Genomic DNA, 15860 nt, shown 5'->3' on the forward strand with positions numbered 1-15860 from the left:
GTACATAATAATCTCATGTTCCCTGCAGTTTACATCATATTCCTACAGCGTCTGCCTGTTTACCAACATACATCGCATAGCAATGCAAAAATTCAGATTATTAACCATTGCATGTGTCAATAACAGTGAGGTGGTTATGAAGCATAGAAAGAAGAGTTTTGCCGTTGCAAGCTGGATTCAGGAGAGACTCCAACTGTGTTATTTCACTGTTAGATGTTTATTGCAATAGTTCGCAAAAAAGGAGAAAGTAGTAGAGTAGACTTTTATCATTTATGACAAAATCAAAACGCTCCTTTTAAACCAGTAACACTGTGACTCTGTAGCACTGGTTTTCTATCACTTGCTCGAGGTACTGATCTTAAACAGAGTGCAGAAACAATAATACAGGTTTAATCAGTAACCTGCGATCTTGTAACAGATGTTAGCATTTTTAAAATCCTCCACATGCAGATGGTACAAACCTGAACCCCCCTCCAGTCAGAAGGGCTATTTGCTGACTAGTCCAATAAAACTGTAGGTATGTATGAACCAGACTGTGACCCAGTATCAGTGCACATGTGAACAAAGCTTCTGTGTCTTCATGTGGAAACTGGGGCCTGGACTGATTGTTAGCTGAGCAGCAGGCCGAGCCTATCGGGACACGGAGGTGCATCTGAGCCCAATTAACCTCTGTCTGTTTCTTTGTGTCTCTGTGGATGCGGGAGATGAGCTTTGGACTGAATCACGACTGGCTCACATGCTGAGTGCAGAACCTTGAAATGATAGCCTAAAGAAAGTGTCATTTTTTTTTCCTTTTCAGTCATTTACGCTGGTTGGTTGTTACTGAGCACAGTTTCAGCAGCTCATTGCTCTGTGAAGCTCTCTGTGACACAAACAGTGGTGTACTTCATGTCACGATGCTTGTTGCTAAATGAAGGGCTATTAACACTAAAGATGTACATAGTCCGTTATTGTTGTTTGACACTCTGCTGCTGATAAAATCTTTCTAACTGCTTTTTAAATCAATCGTGATCTGAAAGTTCTCAAAATGCGTCTGAATGATTTTCATTTATAATGTATGAATCATGTAGTCTATAAACTTTATTCTGTGGCATAGAATTGCATATTGTTTTTCATCATTTCACTTCCTAGTTTGTTGTTTATAAGGACTAGAGTCCAAATATATTTCAAAGTAGATCTTTCAGCTCTGAAGGACAAAATAATCACCAGATATGATCGAGCTATATTCATTTTGCACAGAAGCCACATGCTTCAGAAGAAAGTCAACTTGAGTTGCAAATACACACGAGGTTTGTAGGATGTTCAACACAAATTGTCAACAATCCAATGGAAAAACAAATGTTAATATTGAATTAGAAATTCTAGTATTTGGTATTCGAGGTATTATAGCAACAACACTGTGCAGCACTGTCAACAGAGTCACTGACCAATGCAAGGACAACAGCACATGTATACAGAAATGAGAAAAGCAGCAACGTTCCCGTGGCTTAAATTATGAATGCTTTGACTTTGCCTTCTATCTGCTTTGACCAGGGCTACTTTAGCCAAAGACTAGACAGGCAGGAAGAGAAATGGAGGACAGTCGTGATGGAGCGACTCGTGGGCTTAAATCTGCTGTAACCCTTCTTACCCACCTCTCTGGCCTCGCTTCAAACCTCATAACAGATGTAACCAAACCTCTGAGCTATAAGAGGTATTTTGTAGCCCAAAAGAGCTGTGATGATATATATCACAGGGTGTCACTGGGTGGAGATCTGTGTTCATATGTGATGTACAAGACGTGATGTCCAGTGCAGGTCATGACCTCTATCTTTGGTACGTGGACTGTATGATGTCATATTTATTGGCTGATGGGAGTCTGCTGTACAAACACAAGGCTGTATCGCCTCATCCAGTCACATTTCCAGCTTACATCTTTTTTCTCCAGAACAGTTTTTCTTTTCTGTCACATAAACTTCAGCCTAAAATCACCCAGATAACTTTTTCATTTAATTATCAACATGTTATCCTACTGTTATTATGATGCTACTGAAATGTTTTTAGATGAAATGATAAAATAGGACATTACCTGCCATTCCAATTATAAATCTGCCTTCATAGCTAAACAGAAAAAAACAATCCTGTTTCTTAAACTCTGTAATGGATACAACAGGATCTATAAATAAGCTCACCAGCTGCAGGAGTTTTTATTTTGGGTTTTCATTTTTGGCAACTCGAAATAAAGCCTTCAGTTGGGCGAGCCGGGCATTCCCAGTGGCTGTATACAGTTTGTCCTCTATGATATTTATTATTATAATATTATATTTTATATATACAGTACAGATTGTGTTTTGGTTTTTTTTACTCATGCTTTAGGACTTTAGCTCAGTTTAGGAATAGGAATGTTTAGTAAAGGATGTTTTTTCTTTCACTGTTTTTGCCACATGCTGAATCTTTTCAGAAACTTGCAGAGTACAAATGATTCATCTTAAAAGCTTTCAGAACTTTCTGTAAAAAAGAAAAAAGAGGTGGATGTTACCATCTTCATCCACCAGGTCACTGGCACCCTGTCTGGTTCCTCACCACCTTCACCACCAACCCCACACTCCCCACACATCAGCAAAGGTGCATTTTAACTTTGGGTAGCAGCATTGTGACATGTTTAGCCTCGGATCAAACCGCGCTCAGTAATGGCCAATAATCAGAGGTGACTACTGAGGCATCAGTGTGAACATGCTCCTGTGATTAGTGCTGATTTTGAAGTGAGTATAAAGGCCCCTCCATTCTCATGACTCCCCATCCTGCTCTTTAACTTTCCAGCTTTTCAAATAGAGACTGATTTACATTTTCCGCAGCATGTGCTGAACGCTCTGGAAAGAAATCCAGCAGCACTAAGTGGTTGTGATATGTCAGGAAACAAATGCCTGACATGTCCATCATGCAGCTGGAAAAACTCATCAGATAAGTGTTCTGGTTAGTGATCTTAATCATTTTTAAATATTATTAATAATATGTTTTAAAAAACAACCTGCAGATTTTTAGCTTTTCCTCATGTGTAAACTCGTTTTCTGCCGTTTATATTGTTTTATCCCTTTGTTACTATTTCTCCTGACGTACACGTTTCCGTTGGGAAATCACGGCACTAAAGCCTGAAATGTCTGAAATTCCATAGTTATGCTATTTGCACTATTAAAATTAAATAAAATATATATGAAGAAACCCAAAAGAATAATAGCTGCAAAAAAATGAAAGCTTTTATTACTAATGTTTTTATTATTGTTTTGTTAAGATTTCCATATTTGAAGGAATGGTTGAGGCTCTTTTCATTTGTTAACAAGTAAAACATTTCATGTTTTTTTCTTTTAAACATACATCTGTAAAAATGAGTAAGGATCAGGCGATGACCCAAAAAACAAGATATGTAATAGATAAAAACACGTTACAGATGGAAACATTCAAAGACTTGTTTATTTTACAATCATTTCATTGCTTTAGTTTAATATAGTCTAAATTAAGGATATGGATAAGAATGCACATGCATAAAAATCACAACATGTATCTGATACAGTGATGTTCATGTTAATGCATCACTAATTATATGTCATTTTAATTGTAACAAAATATGTAATTATATATGGGTAGGGTGGCTGTAGCTCAGGTGGCAGAGCAGGTCAGCCACTAACCAGAAGATCGGTGATTCGATCCCAGGCTGCCTCCTAGCGTATGCCAAATATCCTTTGGCAAGATACAAACCCTGTGTTTGCCTACTGGTGGTGGTCGGTAGCGCCAGTGTCCGGCAGCTTTGCCTCTGTCAGTGCGCCCCAGGGCAGCTGTGGCTACAATGTAGCTTGCCGTCACCAGTGTGTGAATGGGTGGATGACTGAATGTAGTGTAAAGCGCTTTGAGGTCCTTAGGGACTGAGTAAAGCGCTATACAAATGCAGGCCATTTACCATATATGGTCTGTTCTGCATAAAGGCCTTTTTTCAGTAATTTAATCTCATTTTAAACATAGTTTTGCGATATTACTTACAAAAATAAATCAAATGCAGACCTTTATTTCTAATGTGCTGATGCTTTACTTCTCACTTGCTTTTGTTCCTTTTCACCAGTTTCTGACATTTTTCTCATTGCTGAAGACCATAGAACAGCTTATGAACACCCAAAACACTACAAATAATCAGAAAAAACTGCAACTCACCGAAAACTTTTATTTTTGTGTGTGAAAATGAATTTTTGGTGGATCACCAAAGTAAAAAAAGGGTTCCTGTGTAATCCAGTGAACTTTGTATCTTCTACTGGTTTGGTACCACATGTTTCCAGTTACACTGAATATCTTTTTATATATCTTACTGATGTTGTATATCAAAGGAAAAACTCTTCAGATGCTCTACATTCTGTATTATTAGCAAAAGAAAAAGAAAGTAATGCACAGTGGTAAGATTTAAAAATGAGAAAGTACACAACACAGCAGAGGAAACACGTGGTCTACCAATGCTGAAAATTCACATACTGTAGAATAAAAACTGTCCTAACAGTGCAATCGCTGAATATCATCCTGATCAAGCTTTATCAACTAATCACAGACCAACTATTAACCTGCCTGATTATCAAAAGTTCATGAAAGAATAGCTGTCAAACAGTTTACTGATCATTTGATGAGAAACGATTTTGTAAAGTGTATCTGTCAAGACATAGAGTACATCATAGTACTTTGATAGTACTTTGATAGTACTCACTGCATTCCATAGTACAGTTGTACTTTCTGCAAACAATTTCCCACGTGTGGGACTAATAAAGGCTTATCTTAGTACAGAGGCAGCACTTCTGGATGATGCTCTTCTGGCCTCTGACAGTGGACTGTTACACCTGCTAACCACTATACTTTACTACAGAGGTCAGAACATACTGTGGGTGTTAAAGTAACCATGTTGGAGTCATATTTGTCTGCCAGAGTCCAATTTGTGCTCGTAAACAGGGAGTGCTCTCGAAACACAAACATTAGTCCCTGAGTTGGTTCTGTGATGGGACCAGAACTTTTTAAAGTAAACCTTCCTTTAGGCAATGTTATTAGAAAACACTGCATACATGTGCATTGCCGTGTAGATATTACAGCTTTATTTATCCACGAAGACAGATGATAGAGTCATGTTGTGAACACATAAAGGCCTGGATGACCTGTCACAGTATTACTGTGTTTGGTCCTAAAATAATCTTTGACACATGATGTCTAACAAGATTCTTTAGACAGTGTTGGTTTGGTCTTCAGTAACACTGTGAGGACTCTTGGAGCATTTTTGATCAAGATATGTCCTTCAAAGCACACATTAAAGAAATATGCAGGACTGCAGACACGTTCTCTACTTTTAAGATTAGATGTAAAAGTTTTCTTTTTGATAAAACGTATATTCAAGGCTGGATCAGATGACCCTGAATCCTGCTTTAGTTTTGGTACAATGAGACTAGAACATGCGATAATGTTTCTTCTTCATCCATCTCTTTTCACTCTGTGTGTTTATACACCACTACTGTATTTAATCATTAGCAAATGTCAAACTCTCTCTCTCTCCTACAGTTTGTCTCTCCCTCCTTTAGCCCCAGTGGGTTGTGGAGGATGGCCCCTCCCTCTGTGAGCCTGGTTCTGTCCTCCTGTTAAAAGGGAGTTTTTCCTTCCCACTGTTGCCAAGCGCTTGCTCGTATAGGGGTCATGTGATTGTTGGGGTTTGTTTGCTTTTTCTATTGTAGACCTTTACAATACAAAGCACCTTGAGGTGACTGTGAATTATGAATTTGCACTATATAAATATAAATGAAATGCTGTGAAACTCTCATGAGTCTAGTATGAGACAAAAGAGAGGAAATGTACTTTTTTCTCATATTAGATCTGCATCAAAATGAATTTTATGGCACACTAATCAGAGCGTGTGCCATCATTAATGCTCATTATTTCAATAAGGGAAAGTGAGCAGGCCTTACCTGAGCAGCATTACTGGACTGCTTCATGACTGGGGTGCAGTTACCTTTACGTCCAGATGAGGGCGACACATCAAAAAGTAAAAAAAAAATAAGACCTGCAGCAGAGGAAAGCAGCAGCAGCAGTGGCTGTGAGAGACAAAAACAATAGCACATGTGAATCCTTTAAAAGACATATTAGGACGCTTTATGTTAATTCCTGAAATGGGATTAGAGCACAGCGGAGTCAGGGCTTCTCTGGTGTTTGGACACAGGAAGCAGCGTTTCGGCCCACATGGCCAGACTACCAACCGACAGCTGAGACGGAAGCAGGGGGTTTGCCAACTGTCTGGCTCATTTTCTAGTAGGCCTGCTTCCCTCAGGCCACTCACAGCCAGTGTAGGAACATGTCCAACACTGTCAAATATCAGCACACTCATACACACAGAGTAATGCGCACACACTGATGAGGGGTGCTTAATTTGCCTTTTGGTGATGCTTGTAAAAACTCCATCTTATATAGATTATTGTGGTTTATGTTGTTTGTTTGTTTTGTGTTTGCTCCGTATAAAAATGAGAAATGATGACTTCCGTTTGATCTATCAAAGGACTGAGACGGCTCAGCCATTACAGTTACCTCACTTTGCCTAATCTCTTTACCAGTAAGTGTTGTTCATCATCATATCTCTGTCAAGCATGAAATGGATGCAGTATTTTTTAAAATGCTTAAGAAAAATATGGATTACAAAATTAGATCGCCTTTTACCTTGCAACGTGTCAGGGTTAGAGTCTGGACAACAACCATGCTATTTTAAGGAAACTGCAATGCAGAAATACACGGGGGAAACTTTATGTAAAAAGATAACAGCTTCTAATTTCTGAAAATATGCTTACTTGACATGTTTAGGATGAAAGCCTGACCCTACACCGGTCGTCTTAGACCTGGTCGATGTTAAGAAGTTGACATACAGGTCGAACAAAAAATGATCTTTATATTTAATCAAAAAAAATATCATACATATACAGTGGGGGTTAGTATATAACCTGCTGAGGCCTGTGTTCTCAGAATCTTTAACCCAAATCTACTGGGATATGTGATTACTGGCTTATTATATTATTATATATTATCTATATAATATTTTAATTTTTTCTAATTCTTCTTTGACAAAGCCTGACACAGTGACCCAGCATCTCTTTGGTGTTTGAAATATGATGCAATGATTTTGTTCTTGGCTTTGCTGTAGCGATTATTAATTATCCCAAATGCACGCAGGCTCATCCACCCAGTCAGTGTGGACAGGATGAATGTAAGAGCTGGGCATTTCCAGCCATTGCAGATGTGACATTATAAAATGCACTTCAGTGCAAAATGACACAAACAAAGCAACAAAATAATACTAGAGTTGTTCAGTGTTATGGTGCTGTACAGTCAGACAGGAAGGAAATCTCTGTACCTGCCTGTGTGCATGGATGTGATAGTATAATGACTGCATGTTGAATTTACTGCTTCATCATCATCAACCTTAAATGTAAACTGTTGTTAGCCTCTGCTGCCGTGCAGACGGGCTCACATCCAGACTTCCCGGCTTCCCTTTCTTCGGCCTGCTTTTATTTGTGCGTCACCTGGCCTCGCCACCTGTTGCAAGAGGAAACCAGAGGTGAGGCTTCCGGTGAGCCCAAACGCTGTCAGGTTTCAGGTTGGACTCCCCCTCCAGTGTCAGCTGAGGAGCCAGGACTCATGATAAGATAGATAGAAGAATAATAATAGCAAGAATGTATAAAAATGTATCTGTATAAGGAGGGGGCTAACTTACCTCCTCTTGTGTCCTCCTCTAATCTGCTTCATCGAGCTCCTTCTTCCATGTTCTCCCACAAACATGCACAATAAACTTGAGCTCCTGACTGACTGATTCTCCATCACCATCTCCGTTTTTGTCTCTCTTCCAGCCCGCCTGACTGCAGCGCTCCTGAATAATAACCCCATCTCCCTCTCTCGCTCGCTTTCTCTCCCTCCTGTTTAAAATGCTGCTCACAGGCGCGCTCCCGTGCCGGGTTTTAAGCACACACACATCCCCCTCTCTCTCTCTCTCTCTCTCTCTCTCCACACGGACCTCGGGGACGCGCTCGGTCCGTGTTGCGCAGGTCCGGCCCGCTGTGACTCTTTCGCAGTGCTGCTTTTATTTTCTTAACGGCGCCAAGTCCACCCGCATGCGCGCACACTCCCTTCCTCCGTCTCCATCAGCGCTTTGATCTTGACCCCCCCTCCCCCCCCCCACCCCACGAGCTCACACAGGGTAGGAAATAAAAACAGGTGAAGCCTCCTTTTATTACATTTAAGAATAGAAAAATAATAAAACAAAAAATCTGAATCTGCTCGTAAATATTGAGCAAATGCAGCTGTTGCAGTGTTCGCTCACCCTAATGGATCTGGTTCAAGGTCTGGAGTATCTTTTTTCTCTTTTCGGTCTATGTGAGCGAGCCCCCCTCCTCCTCCTCCTCCCTCCCTCCCTCCCTCCCTCTCTCTCTCTCTCCCTCTCCCTCCTCCCTCCCTCTCCATCTCTGCATTCTCCTCTTTTTAGTCGTGTGGGAAGCTCCGTGAATGCGGCTGCAGAAGGAGCCAGCATACTTATGCGCCTGACACGGATACTGTTCTGTCTTTACAGGAGGGAGAGAAACACAAGCTTGCTTTTCTCCGGTGTGACACCCCTCCCCCCTCCTCTGCCATTTATTCCACCTGGATATTTTTTGTGTTTTTCCCAAAGAGAGGATTACTTAAAAAATTATCAAGTCCATTTTGATTCTTTTTTTCTCCCTTCCCTTCTTTGGACCTATGAAAGAGCGAATGTGCGGACTTTCGAGCGCCTCACTTGCACCACAGCGGACTAAAGGCTGAATAACTGCATTATTCATTTTTACGCACCGGTTTCTCTTGTCCTCACTCGTCTCTCTGGTTTCTCTCCGTTTTTCTTTCTTCCTCCTTTTGTTCTCGGAAAGGAGCTTCAATATTCTTCTTCTTTATTACAGGGGGAAAGAAACAAACAAAAAAGCATAAGAACTGATTCCCTCCCACTTGGATGAGACTGAAATAATCTCTTCTCCATTCGACTGCAAACAAAGTGAAGAGAACCACCAACAGTTTTTTGGGGGGTGGAGGGATTAGCGCTGCACGGATGGAGAATAACCTCGTGACAAAAGCAACCTGATGGGGGCATTTTGGCCGCTTCTGCCCTCTGGAGCTTTATCCCCGTGCGCAACTTCGCTGGAAACGAACCAGTATTTATTCATTGGCCCTTCGGAGGGTTGCTCAGCCGAGCTGTAGCCAGACGCACAGTGCTGGCCATCATCATCATCATCCCCTCTCCCTCCCCATTTTCTACTCATTGCTACTCCTCTTTCTCTCGATCAGTTCCCCGCCTTTAAATAAAAACTCCAAGAATGATGGACTTATTCCACCGTACTGGTGTCCGCCTTGCGCCCCTTTTCACGCCTTGGAGTCGCCGGACGCGCCGTGAAGATCTCTGAAAGCCATCTGCCTCCCCCCACCCCCCACCCCCTCTTTCTATTTCCCCTCTTTCTACCTTCTTCTACCTTTCCCCCACTCCCTCTCTATCTCCCCTGCACCCAAATGAACGTTTTCCCATGGAGGTAGTACGGCCACTTTGGGGACCGAACGAGCAGCGGGGAGATTTTTCCAAGCAAGAGGAGCCCGTCAGTAAGAGGCGCATCGGGTGAAATCGGACCTCCCTCCTTCTTCGCCTCTCCTCCTCTCCCTCCTCTGTTTCTCCATCTCCGCCTCGCACCTCCACCTCTCCGGTTTGCTCGGCTCCCTACATGGGGCTATAGAGGACTGGGGGGAGACCTTGTTGCGCCCCTATAACTGTCGGCTTCTGCTGGGCAGACTGTTTGCACGGCTCCATCCATGTCTCACCAATGCTGCCCCGTGTCTCCAGAGGGAGCCGCATTCATCACCACCACAGCTTTGGGTAAGTCCAATTTATTTAAATTCAGTCCCATAAAAAAGATCTCTCAGATTTCGTCATGTGGAATTTCTTCTTGTGTCACAGCTGCTATAAATGGGTGCAGCTTAAACCCCTCTCAGTGTGTCAGTAATGGGCACAGTTCCAATTCTTTTTCTTCTCTTTGCTGTGTGCTATTCGCTGGTATTGGAGGTGCTGGCTCCAAATTAGACCTCCCCTAGAAAAGGGAACTGCAGCCATTTGACTTTGATTATGTTGAATCTGAGAGGCACAAAACAGAGTTGTGCTGATGTCTGCGTCTTGCTTTGGGTGTCAGAATAAGATGCATAGACGTGCAGTATTTCAGGGGTTTGGGTAAGTCCAGAGCATGTGCTACTTTTTCCTGCAGTACTGAATAACCTCCATCCAACATTTCAGGCTATCCAGGATTTGGAGGCATGACTGTGTGTCAGTAACAGAGATACGCAGTTCATAGATTCTGATGAAATAGTGGGATCATTGCAAATGTGCATTATTAGCATCGTGGCTAGAATTTATTTCATACACTGAGAGTAATGTTTTCTTTTTTGTACTTTAAATATAAATCGAGTTAAATATTAAAATTGCAATGCAGTCAATCTCAAATATGAATTTTGATGGTGTGTGTGTGTGTGTGTGTGTGTGTGTGTGTGTGTGTGTGTGTGTGTGCGTGTGCATATCTGGTTTTGTGTGCATGTATGTACGCCTGCGTGTGTGGATGTTTGTGCATGCGCCTGTCTCTCTTTTCTTTTTCTTTCCAAAGGTTACTAAATGGTTTTCTGGGGGAGGATTTCTAACCGGCGAAATGCTGCTCGTACTCCTGCTGGCAGCCTTTTCTTCTTCTATCTCCGGCTCTCTCGCCTCCTCCCTCTCCTCCCCCTCAATGTCGAACGGACCCCCGATGGCAGACCCGTCCGCCCCGGACTTGCTGGCCGAGACCTGCGTCGCCTGCTCCTGCATGTCGGTGGAAAACGTGCTGTACGTCAACTGCGAGGAGATCACCGTCTATCGACCCACACAGCTCATCCCTCCGGCCTCGTCCCTCTACCACCTTAACTTCCAGAACAACTTTCTGATCATACTCTACCCAAACTCTTTCCTCAACTTCACCCACGCTGTCTCGCTGCACCTGGGGAACAATAAACTGCAGAACATTGAAGGTGGGGCCTTCATGGGGATGAGTGCGTTGAAACAGCTGCATCTGAACAGCAACGAGTTAAAGGTGCTGCGTGCGGACACTTTCTTAGGCATAGAAAACTTGGAATACCTTCAGGCTGACTACAACTTAATACAATACATTGAGAAGGGAGCCTTTAACAAACTGCACAAACTCAAAGTGCTGATCCTGAATGACAACCTCATACAGGCACTCCCCGACAACATATTTCGCTTTGCCTCACTCACACATCTGGATATAAGGGGCAACAGGATCCAGAAACTTCCCTATTTGGGTGTTCTGGAGCACATTGGACGCATTGTAGAGCTGCAGCTGGACGACAACCCCTGGAACTGTACCTGTGACCTAGCACCTCTCAAAGCGTGGCTTGAAAACATGCCCTATAATATTTTTATTGGCGAGGCCATATGTGAAACGCCAAGTGATTTGTACGGGAGGCTCCTGAAAGAAACCAACAAACAGGAGCTTTGTCCCATGGGAACAGGAAGTGAATTTGATGTTAGGATGCCACCTGCACAGCCCTCCAAAACGCCCCCAAGTACTGTGGCTCCCATAGCCACGAAAACGCCAAAAACCACAGACTCATCAAAGTTTTATGGCAATGGGATTGTGGCTGGAAGGAATAACCAGATTGTTTCCTTTCAGTTGTGTCCACAGCCCTGCAGCTGCAAAGCCCACCCTTCTGACTTTGGCATTAGCGTCAGCTGTCAGGAGAGGAATATTAAAAATCTAGCTGATCTCGTTCCCAAACCCCCAAATGCCAAGAAGCTTCACCTGAGTGGGAATTACATCCGTGACATCAATCCGAGTGATTTCCAAGGTTTTGAGGGCTTAGATCTGCTGCATCTTGGCAGCAATCAGATTGTCACAGTCCAGAAAGGTGTGTTTGCTAACCTCACTAACCTGAGGAGACTGTACTTAAACGGAAACATGCTTGAACAGTTGCACCCAGAGATGTTTTTGGGCCTCACAAACCTGCAGTACTTATATTTGGAATACAATGCCATAAAGGAAATCTTAGCAGGTACGTTTGATTCCATGCCAAACCTTCAACTCCTGTATCTCAACAACAACGTTCTGCGGAGTCTTCCTGCTTATGTGTTTGCGGGGATCCCATTAGCCAGACTCAATCTGAAAAACAACCACTTCATGACCCTGCCAGTGAGCGGTGTCTTGGACCAGCTGAGGTCACTGACCCAAATAGACCTGGAAGGGAACCCGTGGGAGTGCTCGTGCGATCTGGTTGCCCTCAAACTCTGGCTGCAGAAGCTGAGTGATGGAGTGGCTGCCAAAGAGGTGAAATGTGCCTCCCCTGTGCAGTTCGCCAACATTGAACTGCGCCTCTTAAAAAATGAGATCCTGTGTCCTCGGATGGCGAGGCCGCCCTTTATTCAGACTGGCGCCACCCCTGTTTTGACATCAGTGTCGCCTGCTGGAGTTGGCAAAGCACCACCGGGAGGGCCCGTGCCTCTTTCAATTATGATCCTTAGCATCCTCGTAGTGCTGATCCTGACTGTGTTTGTGGCCTTTTGCCTTTTAGTCTTTGTCCTGAGGCGGAATAAAAAACCGGTGGGCAGGCAGGAGGGGCTGGGGAACCAGGAGTGCGGCTCAATGTCTTTGCAGCTTCGCCGCCACAGCCACAAATCCGGCAAAAAAGGTTCTATCCCCGGCGATGACTTGGGAGGCGAGACCTTCATCCCTCAGACTATCGAGCACATCGGCAAGAGCCACACCTGTGGGATCGGTCGCTCCTCAGACTTGGATGCCGGCTTCAAATTTGCAGACTCGCAGAGGCAGAAGATCATCCTGCGGAACAGCGCAGACAAGGAGAAAGACATGCTTTCCACTCTGGAGCGCAACAAACGCCTCAGCACCATTGACGAACTCGAGGAGTTTCTCCCCAACCGAGAGCCAAGCATGTTCATCCACAACTTCCTGGACAGCAAAAGAGATTTCAACAGTATAGGGATGGGCGGATATGAAATCCGCTACCCAGAGAAAACGCTGGATAAAAAGATGAAGAAGTCGTCGCTGATAGGCGGGAACCACAGTAAGATCGTAGTGGAGCAGAGGAAAAGTGAGTATTACGAGCTGAAAGCCAAGCTCCAAGGAACACCTGATTACCTGCAGGTGCTCGAGGAGCAGACTGCACTGAGTAAAATGTAGGGACTGTTGTGTTTGATCTGTGCATTGATTACACACACTTCTACAGTATGAAGTCAGCAACATGCAGGCAGACAGACAGCCGAACACATTTCTCTGGCTCTTTGTCCTCTCGAGACACACACACGTCATTCAAACCTTCAGATCTCTCACCCTCTGCCTTCATTTCCCTCTCTGCAGCCACACACACACACACACACACACACACACACACACACACACACACACACACACACACACATACACCTACACACATACACGCACACACACACACAGACACACACACACACAAAGCAAAAAAAGTGCCTTCTGGAAATCCTTAATGACCACTGCAGAGATGGACAAAATGGCTCCACACTACAAGGCTATTAGTAGAATAAGCGTGGATGTATTTCACAGTAAAAGACCTTCTGGATTATCAGCCACTCACACGTACGAATCCTGCAAACTTACCATAGGACACCCTTAAAAAAGCAACCAGACATAGTATCTTTTGCTGCTACTGAAATGGGTACTTATCTTCTTCGTATTTTTTTGTTGTTCTTGTTGTTGTTCTTTTTCTTTTACTGTATTTTTTTCCAACCAAATCAAAGGGTCTTGAAACAGTGCTTGAGAATATACCTCGCTGGCTTCAGCCCGTTTTTTAAAAAAAGAAAAAGAGGGAGCGCTGGTTGTTCTTTTTGCTCTGGAACGAATCATGTCTCCTTCTACTGGGATGAGATTAACAGAATCAGTGACTCAATGGATGCTACTTTGCTTTATTCTATTTTATTTTGTTTTTATTTGACCTTTTTTGTGTTGCTGGGATATCTATTTGATCTTGTGGATGCTCTCCGGAGTTGGCTGCAGACTCTCTGCCATCTTGTGTGGATTACACAGCAGTAGCAGTACACCTGCTCTTTGCCGGGAGGCTAAACAGCTCCCGTTTTCCATTCGTGGGAATTGGAGGCACCGCAAAACTCTTTTGGGGGAATGATTTCATGACTTGTTTTCTTTGTGTAAAGAGCCATGTTAAATATAGTGTCTTCTGAATGGAGTTGTGTTTCTCTTTAAAAATTCCTACTTACAGTAACTGTATGTTTTGGGTGAAATCTAATGGCACATACACTGTCAGAGGACGTTTCTGAAAAATGAAAAGAAAAAACAAAACAAAACCCAATGATTAAAAAAAGGAAAAAAAGAAAAAAAAAGAAATTACAAAGCTGCTTGCCATGTAAGCGTAACCTGGAATTTATTTTGTAAGTCTTACATTATTTGTATCTGTGGGACTGGTTTGTAAATTACAAAGAAAGACACACACACACTCATACTGTACGACGGAGCATCATCAACATCAAGAGACTTCATTGCCAGATTGTCCAACAAACCGCTAATATAATTCAATCGGTGACCCGCCTCCCTGTCAGCTCTCAATTCGTAGAAAAAGAATGAAAATTTAACAACATAGTTAATTTATTTTTCTATGCAGGGTTATTTAAAGAGTTATTGGTATTATTTAAGAAGAATAATACGCAAAGAGTGGAAAGGACTTGATAGTGTGCTGCATCTGAGCTAATTCAGTCGATTCAAGGGTTTCTGTTTCTCTCGGTCTGCTGAGGAGCGCCTGCCGGATGAAAGGTTGTGAAATGTGATCTGTGATGTTTCCTTTTTCTTGTGTCGCACGATGAGCAAGAGGCCTGATAGAGTCTGTGACGTTTCCAGCAGTTTCCTTATTCTTATATCTCCCACAGTATCTTGTAAAAGGTTTCTTATTAACATTATGCAACCAAAATAAATGTGCATTAAACTCGATATGCTTCTGGAATTGTTGGACCTGGGAGGAAAAAGGGAGGGAAAGCGAGGGCAAACCGATCGAGGCTCTAAATTGTCGGATCTGGGCCGAACCGTATCGGAAAAACAACCATGTGCAATATTAGCTCAGTCTCCGTTTTGTTTTTAATTTATTTAGTTTGAGATGATATTGTCAGGACAAGTTCTATTTCAAAATTCTTTATTCAACTTAACTCTATCCGGTCCTTATTTAAAAAGTATTGTTAAGTTAAAATTATGAGTGTTTATTGACATTACAAATGAATAGAATGTATCTTGAAAAGTATAATAAATACAATTTTCTATCAGTCATAAATCTCCTGTATATTGGTTAATTTTCTCATGTATAATCATGTTGAAATCAAGGTATTAAAATCAGCACCTCTTTGCACCGTGTCCCCCCTATTTCTTTTAAGCTCGTACATCCTCGTCGTTCTTCGAGGCTGCTTAACTTTCAAGCTTCTGCAAACCCTGCCATTAGCATTTTTTCCTTTCACAGCACACGGTGCAGCGTCTGACAGCTCAGTGTTGGACAAACTAAAGCTGACAGAACGCTGTTCTTGTTTTGTTCGTGTACAAACACTGGCTGCCCTTCAAGCATAATATATAATTGTTTAGTTGCTTAGAAAACTGCCTCTGCAACTTGGGAAAGTCTTGTTTTTTACCCCGAAGGCCATGAACCAGTTCGTGCTTTTCAAGGGAACAGTTTAAGCAACTAAAACCAAGCCAAAATAAAGTCTCCAGCGTGGAAAACTTCATACAAATATGCACATGTGCTGGTTTTTC

At 42.7% G+C, this 15860-nt stretch overlaps 1 protein-coding gene and 1 long non-coding RNA gene across 2 annotated transcripts; one reads left to right on the forward strand and one right to left on the reverse strand.

Annotated features, from left to right (window-relative positions):
- Positions 1 to 4811: 4811 nt before the first annotated feature.
- LOC309714816 lies at positions 4812 to 8378 on the reverse strand. The gene is made up of 3 exons (XR_014279039.1): positions 7745 to 8378; positions 7453 to 7566; positions 4812 to 6080 (listed from the first exon to the last, which is right to left on the reverse strand). It is a non-coding gene; the product is annotated as an uncharacterized lncRNA (long non-coding RNA).
- A 1276-nt stretch (positions 8379 to 9654) lies between these two features.
- slitrk4 (SLIT and NTRK-like family, member 4) lies at positions 9655 to 13525 on the forward strand. Its single transcript, XM_082547501.1, has 2 exons — positions 9655 to 9913; positions 10689 to 13525. Exon 2 carries the CDS (start codon positions 10731 to 10733, stop codon positions 13266 to 13268), a length of 2538 nt encoding a protein of 845 aa, XP_082403627.1. The 5' UTR covers positions 9655 to 9913; positions 10689 to 10730; the 3' UTR covers positions 13269 to 13525.
- The last annotated feature ends 2335 nt before the right edge of the window (positions 13526 to 15860 follow it).

This window comes from Aulonocara stuartgranti (genome assembly GCF_965226115.1).
Source record: "Aulonocara stuartgranti genome assembly, chromosome: 2".
Lineage (NCBI taxonomy): Eukaryota > Metazoa > Chordata > Actinopteri > Cichliformes > Cichlidae > Aulonocara > Aulonocara stuartgranti.

What these genes read in the sequence shown, in the direction of transcription:
- slitrk4 (XM_082547501.1), top strand. Translation starts at nt 10,731, where the DNA reads ATGCTGCTCGTACTCCTGCTGGCAGCCTTTTCTTCTTCTATCTCCGGC.